The 11,018-nt window shown below is 43.9% G+C and overlaps 1 protein-coding gene across 1 annotated transcript in view; it reads left to right on the top strand.

The window, feature by feature from the left end:
• The first annotated feature begins 5,873 nt into the window (after positions 1 to 5,873).
• LOC147125177 (heat shock factor protein 1-like) overlaps positions 5,874 to 11,018 on the top strand; it is a 48,906-nt gene continuing 43,761 nt past the window's right edge. The window contains exon 1 of the mRNA XM_085998656.1: positions 5,874 to 6,168. Coding sequence (XP_085854782.1) covers positions 6,076 to 6,168 — 93 coding nt within the window. The 5' untranslated portion in view covers positions 5,874 to 6,075. The remainder of the gene's footprint in view (positions 6,169 to 11,018) is intronic.

Here is an 11,018-nt window from a genome sequence, read left to right as displayed (position 1 = left end):
ATCAATATCAATCAACTTTCAAGAAGAACGATAAAGATGATATCAGTAACACTTTTGTTAGTGCTCTATAAACAAACATTTTCACAACAGTCAATACATTTTCAATATAGTTTTTCTTTGTACTCAAAGATTAAGTCTATCAGGCTTTTTTACTACACGTGTGGGTCTTCTCAGCACGGGTAAGTCTGATGTGTTTTCATGAGATTGTTCTGGTGGTGAATGACAAGATTCAGTTGCGGCATTGTCATCAATCTGCTCTTGGATAGTTTCTTGTGTTTTCATGAGGGAACGGCGGTTCCTCCTGAGAATCTGTCCTTCCTCAGTTCTAACAGTGTATGACCTTGGTCGTACTTCCTCAAGAACTGTAGCTTTCCTGTTCCATGCATCTGGATCCTCAATCCTGACAACATCATCCCTTGTCAATGGTTTTAGAGTTTTGGATGACTTGTCATAGTAGGATTTCTGTTTCAGCTTTAACAGTTGAAGTCTCTGTCTCAGTTCCTTACTTTGCTGTTCTTTTGCACAGCAGGGTAGCGTGGTGCATAACTTGCGACCCATTAGTAGTTCAGCAGGTGAAGAACCACAGTCTAAAGGTGAGGCTCGGTAGCTCAACAGGGCGAGATAAGGATCAGACTTGCTTTCTGTCGCTTTCTTCAGTAGCTGCTTGAGAACTTGAACACTTTTCTCTGCCTTACCATTTGACTGAGCATACAAAGGACTGGATGTGATGTGCTGAAAGTCATACTGTGCTGCAAACTGTTGCCACTCCTTACAGTTGAAGCACGGACCATTGTCGCTAATGGCAATCCTGGGAATTCCATGTCTGGCGAAGATGGATTTCACATGCATTATGACACTGCTTGCTGATGTGCTTGAGAGCAGTGCCATCTCAGGATAGTTAGAATAGTAGTCAATCACTATTAGATATTCTTTACCATTTAAATGAAAGAGGTCCATACCAACCTTTTGCCATGGTGCTGTTGGTAAGTCAGCTACTATCATTGGTTCCTTTGTTTGTTTGTTTTGGTGTTTCTGACATGTCTCACATTTGCCTATCATGTTCTCAATGTCCTTATTTATGCCAGGCCAATAAACAGTGTCTCTTGCTCTCCTTTTGCATTTTTCAATTCCGAGGTGTCCCTCATGAATCCTTTTGAGCATGTCTTGACGTAGAGCCTGTGGAATGACTATTCTGTTCTGTTTTAGTAATAGTCCACTTACGACACTCAACTCTGACCTTATGTGATAGTATTTTGGACAGGAACCTTTTGGCCAACCATGATGAATGTTCTCTATTACTGTTTGTAACACTGTATCTTTTACTGTTTCTTTTGCTATTTGCTTTGATTTTGTGTCTGACACGGGCAACGCAGCAGTGACCATACTCACATGAACATCCACGTCTTCTTCAGTAGAGCTCACTTGACTCATTGTGGGTGCTCGGGATAGTGCATCTGCTAACACTATGTATTTGCCTGGTGTGTAGATCAGTTCAAAGTCATATCTTTGCAGCTTCATCATGAGTCGTTGAATCCTTGGAGACATCTCATTCAGATTTTTTTTTATGATGGCATAGTTCACCATCTTTCGGGTACCATCACGTACGCTCGCGCACCACCGGCCCGTCTCACCCATTCCGGTGGGGAGGTGGAGCACGAGCGTACGTGATGGTACCCGAAAGATGGTGAACTATGCCTGGGCAGGGCGAAGCCAGAGGAAACTCTAGTGGAGGTCCGTAGCGGTACTGACGTGCAAATCGGTCGTCCGAACTGGGTATAGGGGCAAAAGACTAATCGAACCATCTAGTAGCTGGTTCCCTCCGAAGTTTCCCTCAGGATAGCTGGTGCTCGTCCACACGCAGTTTTATCTGGTAAAGTGAATGATTAGAGGTCTTGGGGCCGAAACGATCTCAACCTATTCTCAAACTTTAAATGGGTAAGAAGCCCGACTCGCTGGCTTGGAGCCGGGCGTGGAATGCGAGTGCCCAGTGGGCCACTTTTGGTAAGCAGAACTGGCGCTGCGGGATGAACCGAACGCTGGGTTAAGGCGCCCGATGCCGACGCTCATCAGACCCCACTCCTGGTACCATGTTATGTTCATTAATAACTAGACATTCTTATTATGAACAGCTAGCTTCTAGCTAGTCATTTATTCAGTACACGTTCTCTAGGTACAGCATCTGTAGAGATTCAGCATGTGTACTTCTGTGTGCAGGCAGCCATCTTGACTACTGCCTCGTGGGTAGCCTAGTGCATCATGGGTAGTGTAGTCTTAAACACATACAACTAAATATACAGCTCTATCTAGTGTACCACTCTAGAATGACACGTTATTGATCATTACAAGAGGGTCACTGGATTCTGAGTCTTTTTCTTTGATGTAAAAGCAATCTGTTTGAAGATTACCTTTAACAAACAGTACCTGAGTGCCCACCCATCACAGTAAACATTAACTTAATGAACCAGGAGATGTGCCTTGGTAGCACACATGGTTTGAAACAACGATGAAACCCCTTTTAGGACAGCTGTCTCCCATTGAATATGATGATAAAGTCTGATTGCATGTAACCAGCCACATATTGGTTATGTGCATACCGATTTGCCACAGAACAATGGGATCCTTAATAGACAATCTAGAAACAAAGCTGCCTGAAGCCATTTTGTAAATTCTGATTTATACAACCCACCTAAGGTCACATAAAATAAAGACAGAATGTGTGTTTCCATCACATCTGTCTCAATCCCTCCAAACAAGTTTCCACCCCTCTCACAGCACTGAAACAGCTCTAACTAAAGTCACAAATGACTGTGGTGCATTATCCCTCCTTGTCCTTTCTACAGCTTTTGATGAGGTGAACCAAACCAACCTCCTCCAATACCTGTTTTCCATTGTCCAGCTCAGCAGGACTGCCCTCTCATGGTTTGATTCTTACCTATCCAATCTAATAATAATTCAACTTTATTGTCATTGTACCATGCACAAGTACATGAACAACAAAATGTGATCTTGCAAGCTCCCATGAGTCCAGTACAAATAACATTAAACGTAAATAGCACTGTCCTGGAAGAAGCAAAGCCGCTGCATCTGTGCGTGCCGCCATTCCATTTTCCACCATTTCTCCTGTCCGACAATCTTCAGCCCAACGCCCAGGCCTGCTTACCAGCCACCCCTCCCAGGGCTCCATCTGTGACCTTCTCACCAACCACCCCTCCTCGGGGCTCCTTCCGTGACCTTCTGCACCTAGGTCTTCCCTGATGGTCACCCCTCCAGGTACTAACCAGGCCTGGCTCTATGCTTAGCTTCTAAGCCTTGCCAGTGACCCTGTCCCTAGTCCCAGTCCCAGGAACACAATCTGGAGATTCTCCAGAAACAGCTTCTCTTCCAGCCCTTGCACCATTACCACTGTAGTCCCCCTGGGATCTATCCTTGCCCCTTCTCTTTCTCATCTACTTGTTGCCCCTCAGTGACATCATCTGCATACACAGGATCAGCTACCACATGTTGACAAGACCCAGCTCTACCTCTTGGCCGCTTCTCAACACCCTCCACTGCCTATGTATTGTCAGATTGCTTGACATCCAGTCTTGCATGATCCACAATTTCCTCCAGCTGAATGTTGGAAAGACCAAAGCCACTGTCTTGGACCCCTGCAACAAACTACATGCCCTTGTCAATGACACCAGCCTCTCCCCAGCCACTGTCTCAGGAAGAGCCAGACTGTAACCTCGGCATCCTACTCTATGGAGCTTCCAAACTCATATCCTCTCCATCACAAAGATTGCCTACAACCCATCTTATTCTATCTGCTGCTGAAACCCTTATCCATGCCGTTGTCACCTCCAGACTTGACTATTCCAATGTTTATCTGGTTGGCCTCCCATCCTCCATAAACTTCAGTTCATTCTAATGCTCTAGTGCCCGTATCCCATCTTGCATTGTCTTGCTTGCCCATCACCCCTGTTTTTGTTGACTTGTGTTGGCTGCAGGTTCCCCAACACCTCAAATTTAAAGTTATTATCCTCATATTAAAATCCCATCAGTGCCTTGCACCTCCCTATCTCTGCAATCCACCCCCTTCCCAAAATCAACCTATCTCTGGGCTGTCTGCCCCCTGGCCAGTTTAGGTCTGCTCTGGCGAAGCCTTGCTCCTGCACAATGCCACCATAATCCACCACAGCTAGCTGTACTGATTTTGAGCCCAAAGCTTTGAGCCCTTGAGTTTCAACCCTGAACTTAGCCAGTCTTCTCTCATTCTAGCCAATTATTGTGCATTTCAGGTTTCCAGCTATTAAAAAACCATACAGTTCAATGGTGCTAATTCTGTAATAAAATTATTATCCTCATGTTAAAATCCCATCAGTGCCTTGCACCTCCCTATCTCTGCAATCCATCCCATCCCCCAAATGAACCTATCTCTAGACTGTCTGCTCTCTGGCTAGTTTAGGCCTCCTGTAATAAATTCTTGCTACTGAATCTCTTTCCCACTTTCTAATGGCTATAAATGCAACAACTTGAATATAATGATAGCAAAATACTGCAGATGCTGGAAATCCGAAATAACAACAGAAAATGCTGGAAAAACTCAGCAGGTCAGGCAACATCGGTGGAGAGAAATTTGAGTTGACGTTTCGGGTCGAAACCCTTCTTCAAAACTGGAAATAAAATAAAATAGATCGAAGGCAGGGCTGCGATTGAACAAAAGAAGTAAAAGAGACAATAAAAGGTATTCGAAACCAGACGAGATGGTAATAGGCCGGTGGAGACAAAAGACAGCTGAGATTAGGTGTGAAGTGTACTGGCAGGATAAGAGGCAGCTGCCAGGTGGGAGAGAGAAACAAAAGGAAAGGGGGGGAGGGGGCGGGGAGGAGAAAGGAAGACCCAAAACAAAGGGGTGGAAAAAATTATAAGTAAAAATGTAATAGGGGCCGAGGTTATGGTCTGAAATTGTTGAACTCGATATTGAGTCCGGAAGGCTGCAAAGTGCCTAATCGGAAGATGCGGTCTCCTCTACATTGGGGAGACCAAACGCAGATTGGGTGACCGCTTTGCGGAACACCTCCGTTCAGTCCGTAAGGGTGACCCCGAGCTTCCGGTCGCCTGTCATTTTAATTCACCGCTCCATTCCCACTCGGACCTCACCGTCCTTGGCCTCTTGTATTGTTCCACGGAAGCTCAACGTAAACTCGAGGAACAGCACCTCATCTTCCGATTAGGCACTTTGCAGCCTTCCGGACTCAATATTGTGTTCAACAATTTCAGATCATAACCTCGGCCCCTATTACATTTTTACTTATAATTTTTTCCACCCCTTTGTTTTGGGTCTTCCTTTCTCCACCCCCCCCCCTTTCCTTTTGTTTCTCTCTCCCACCTGGCAGCTGCCTCTTATCCTGCCAGTACACTTCACACCTAATCTCAGCTGTCTTTTGTCTCCACCGGCCTATTACCATCTCGTCTGGTTTCGAATACCTTTTATTGTCTCTTTTACTTCTTTTGTTCGATCGCAGCCCTGCCTTCGATTTATTTTCTTTTCTTTCCAGTTTTGAAGAAGGGTTTCGACCTGAAACGTCAACTCAAATTTCTCTCCACGGATGTTGCCTGACCTGCTGAGTTTTACCAGCATTTTCTGTTAACTTGAATATAATCCCTGTTCCAATACAAAACCACTCATTCCCCACGTGTCAACACCTAAGCGACCGCCCACTTGCGCACGCACATCTCCACCCAAACGATTGGCTCCAGCTCCGCCCTTCTCCTTTTCTATTGGATAATCTATCTGCCTCTCCAAGGGGGGTGTTCGAAAAGTCTCTTCCTTATTGGTTAGAAAGCTGCATTGTCGCCACCGTGCCGCCTCTTTATATGACTGACAGCTGCAGAGCAAGTGGCCCCACCCATCCATGGGTCGAGCATGGACTTCAGTAACAAACGCTATGAAAAAACGGGAGTTCATCTCCTGGAAGTAAACAACTGCAGCAATCAGCCCAGTTTTATCGGCGTAGAAAGCAACGCACTGTATTATTAGGAGAGGGTGGCGGGAGAAGTAAATTCTGAACTTTGCAAAATTAAAATTTTTGAGAAATGAAGCAAAATTGCAACGTGCCTGCATTTCTGAACAAGTTATGGACCTTGGTGGAAGATCCAGGGACAGATGATCTCATCTCCTGGAGTCGAGTAAGTAATATTGAAACACGTTCATAAAGCTTGATAACATGCGTTGTGTACGGACCATGTTACTCAGATACAGTGTTTGAGCAGCTCCCTATAGGATCTGCATGATTAATGAAGGTTTTATTTTGCTTTCGAAGTCGCGTATTGAGAACGAAATGTTATGTTGGGGGAAGTCAAAATATTGTTTTCTATTTTATTTTAAGGTTACTATGCCGGAATGTCATTAAATGTCAGCTGAATTAGGTATTGACGGATGGGTTTCAGATTGAACTGAGTGCGTATGTTGATTCTGCTTCTGTAGTGTCAGGCATTATAACATTTACCTTTTGTACAGATCAATATTTACATTCTTAATCACCACCCTTAATACCTCGGCAAAAAGTATAAAGTGGGTCTTAAATGGAAACTAGAGGCAGGAACGTTTCTTCTCGATGGTCGGAGAATGCAACAACAAAAACGTGTAATTTTTCAGTTTTTGAAAAAAGTTACATTTTCTCATGTTCTCTTCGGAATGTATTTTTTTTCGGAGGATTTCTTTTTACGTGAAATTGCAGCAGCTTCTGTTATACTCGCCAACTCCTATTTGGGTCGGGAATAAACACTGCAAACAGAAATGAACTCTGGGGTCCAATATTCTTGATTTTGTTGTTTTTCTTTATTGCTATTGTTTTAAGTAATCTGTTGGGGAGGACAGTCGTTCCACCATCCAGGCCTTTGGCAGCTCCCAAACCTGTGTCGCACTTTAAAAAAAAAAAAAAAAATCCCCATTGCAATGTAATTCCTACCGTGTCGTATTAGATATAATACAGAATGCAGCGGGCACTGCAGAATTTTGGAACAGTCAGTTAAAGTTAAGTAATTTAATGATATTTATTCATTAATTGTTTGTCTTCCTCTGTCTGCATTGAGGGTCGCGCTACTTTTAAGTGAAGAAAGTGGACGGGATGGGGGTGAAGGTCGCCGCCTCCACGTGGGCCCTGCCCAATTCCGCGCCCCCCGGCTCTGATTGGCCACTGAGCCGCTGCTGCTCCACGCTGATTAGTCGGCTGGTATTTTTAGGACCGTATGTGCTCTCCGTGCGTCGCCGCTGATTGGCTAGCTCGCAATATTTTGTTACAGTAATCGGTAGCGCACGTGCGTGACTGGGCATCACAGGGAAGCAGACAGGAGGAGGGGCAGGGCTCCAATGAGAGTCTAGAAAAGAAAGACTTGCATTTATATAGCGCCTTTCACCACCACCACCACCGGGCGCTTTACAGCCAATGAAGTAGTTTTTGAAGTGGAGTCACTGTTGTTATGTAGGAAACGCAGCAGCCAATTTGCGCACAGCAAGCTCCCACAAACAGCAATGCGATAATCTGTTTTAGTGATGTTGATTGAGGGATAAATATTGGCCAGGACACTGGGGATAACTCCCCTGCTCTTCTTTGAAATAGTATCATGGGATCTTTTATGTCCATCTGAGAGCGCCGACTGGGCCTCGGTTTAACATCTCATCCAAAAGATGGCACCTCCAACAGTGCAGCACTCCCTCAGCACTGCACTGGAGTGTCAGCCTAGATTTTTGTGCTCAAGTCTCTCGAACCCACAACCTACTGACTAAGAGGCGAGGGTGGTACCAACTGAGCCACGGCTGACCCTATATTAAGGTGAAGGAGGTTCAAGTTTTAAATTAATGCAAATTACTGCAGATGCTGAAAACTAAAAGCTGGAAATACTCAGCAGGTCAGGCAGCACAGAAGTGGATGTTTCAGGTCTTAGACCCTTCCTCAGGACGGGATGATGTTACAAATGAACAACATTCAAAAAGGGACAGGGGAAGGGGAAAAAAAACACATACAAACAGGGAAATAAATAGAATGACCTGTGCAGTGCATGGGTGGAAACAGGACCCTGACCCCCTCTAACTTTTACCGCTGCACAATAGAGAGCATCCTGACGAACTGTATCACAGTGTGGTATGGCAGCTGTAGCTCCTATGACCGGAAAGCCCTGCAGCGGGTAGTCAAAGCTGCCCAACGCATTACCGGCACCCGGCTACCGACCGTAGAGAATATCTACCAGAAACGCTGTTTATGGAGGTCACTGACCATCATCAAAGACCCTACCCACCCCAGCCACAGTTTGTTCGCCCCCCCCTGCCATCTGGGAGACGCTACAGATGCATTCGCACCCGAACGACCAGATTTAGGAACAGCTTCTTTCCCAGGGCTGTCACCCTACTGAACTCCACAAATAAACTCTAAAGCCTGCACATCTGCCAATGCACTTTATTATGTTTATGTTTATGTATTACAAGCCAAATGTATGTTGAATGTTAAATGTCTTAATCAAAATGTACACTCTCGGGAGCCGCAAGCCTACATTTCGTTGTACTGCACTTGTGCACTAACAATGACAATAAAGTTGATTATGATTATGATTATGAGGAGACGGTTAAATGGCAGAAGTGATGTTAGCAGGAACAAAATGGAGGTATAATGAGAGAAATTAAATATATACGAGACATAGAGATTGTATGAATAGCTAAAGGTGATAGATAAAAAGGAAAGCATAAACTGTCCGGCTCTGGATTCTGGCAGAAGAAAAAATGCAGACCATCAGTGTTTCGACAGGGAGTGGGGTGGGTGTCCCTATTGTCAGCTGTGGCTCAGTTGGTAGCACTTTTGCCTCTGAGTCAGAAGGTTGTGGGTTCAAGTCTCATTCCTGGGACTTGAGCACATAAAGCTAGGCTGACAGTCCCGTGCAGTGCTGAGGGAGTGCTGCACTCTTGGAGGTGCTGTCTTTCGGATGAGATGTTAAACCGACCCCCCGTCTGCTCTCAGGTGGATGTAAAAGATCTCATGGCACTATTTCGAAGAAGAGTAGGGGAGTTATCCCTGGTGTCCTGGCCAATATTTATCCCGCAACCAACATAACAAAAACAGATTATCTGGTTATTATTATCGCATTGCTGTTTGTGGGACCTTGCTGTGCGCAAATTGGCTGCCGCGTTTCCCACATTACAACCACTCCACTTCAAATGTACCTCCATTTGGCTGTAAAGCGCTTTGAGACGTCCAGTGGTCGTGAAAGGCGCTATATAAATGCAAGTCTTTCTTTACCCCAAGTACCAACCCACTCCCCCATCCCCTAAATGTTTTCTTATCTTAATGTTAGTTAGTTAATTGTTCTGGTTTGTTTACCAGAGTAAGGACTGGTATTGTATCGTTCCTTATTGAATTTGTAACGTATTGATTTAGAAACCATCCCGACTGCCTCCTGTGAATCACTCCATCTGATATTATCACTATCCCACCCAGGCTATCTCCAGAGTGTTAAAGTCTTCCTTCATTACAGCCCTATTACTTTTGCAAACCTTTTTGAATTGTCTATAGATCTATTCCTCTTTCTTTTATCACTATATGGAGATCTTCAATGGATGACCAATATTGTTACTTAGCCCTTATTTCTCAATTCAATCCAGACTCCTCTGAACACCACCTTCACTTTATTGTGTACTTAATAATATTTATTTTTTGCTTTTTGCATCACTTTTGAAATTTTTTGGCCAGAAATGTAGTTTCTTTTCCTGGTTGAAGCCACGTTTCTGTCAAAGCAAGTTTATCATACCTCTCCATTAGTATTTCTGGCTCCTTGACTTTATTCAGAGGTGCCATCTTTCAGATGAAATGTTACATTGAGGTCTCTCTCTTCAGATGGATGTATAAGATCACATGGCACCATGCATTTCAAAAAAAGCAGGGAGTTCTCAGTTTCCTGGCCAACATTTATCCATCAACCAACAGCACCAAGCAGATCAACTGGTCATTTATCTCATTGCTATTTGTGGATCCCGTTATGTACAAATTGGCTGCTGTATTTGCCTACATAACAGTGATGGCACTTAAAGTATTTCATCGGCTGTGAAGTGGTTTGGGATGTCTTGCGGGTGTGACAGGTACTATCTAAATACAAGTTCTGACCTTATTTCTTTACTTTTCCCTCTTTTAATGCTTTGGATATTCATATAAGGAATAATCCTTTTTATGGATAAGATGATGCCATGCACCCCCCGCCTCTCCCCACAGCCTCGTTTTGAACAGTACTATTCCTGGGAGATTGATCTCTGTTAGACATCAAGAACATCATTTTAGTTCTATATAATGCACCAATAATGCAGCTTTACCATTTGCTAAGCAGCTAATAATGCACCGTTCAGCTGAATACCAAAAAGGGCCTATACACATTGTAACCCTTAGCTTTGTGCAATTAAAATTGCCAGTAGTGTTGACATTATTTGCAGGTGCACTCCTTGCTGTGCATTTCCTGATGCTTATTACCAACTCCCAGATGCATAGCTCTACCTCCTGGAATTGCTGTAAACTGAGGAGGAAATTGGATAACATGGCTCAATAAGAGTAATGACTGCAAGATCTTATAATAAAGAAATGCAATTTGTGCCTCTGAGTTTGGGGATGTCTGAAAAGATTGTATACATATTAGTAAACCTTACTATTTTGCATTGCAAGAAATAGTTGATGTTACAGTCAAAAAGCAAGTACTGCAGATGCTGGAAATCTGAAATAAAAATAGAAAATGTTGAAGTGCTGCAGGTCAGACATTTGTGGAGAGAGGAAAGTAGGGTTAACGTTTCAGCTCTTAACCCGGTTTTGACAAAGATCATAAGGCCCGAAGGTAGGTTAACTCTTCCTTTCTCCACAGAGGCTGACTGACCTGCTGAGTGTTTCCAGAACTTGAATCAGAATTGTTTTACAAAAGGAATTTTACTAGTTTACATTCTAATTTTTCCAGTATCTTGCGCAGTCAAGTGGAAGCTCTAATACATAAAGAATAAAAAATAATGTGATTTT

The sequence above is a fragment of the Somniosus microcephalus genome, chromosome 1, assembly GCF_052327205.1.
Source record: "Somniosus microcephalus isolate GS21.2 chromosome 1, FLI_Smic_1.0, whole genome shotgun sequence".
In the NCBI taxonomy this organism is placed as follows: Eukaryota; Metazoa; Chordata; class Chondrichthyes; order Squaliformes; family Somniosidae; genus Somniosus; species Somniosus microcephalus.
The sequence above is the reverse complement of the archived record's forward strand: the minus strand, read 5'-3'. Positions and strand labels throughout refer to the sequence as shown.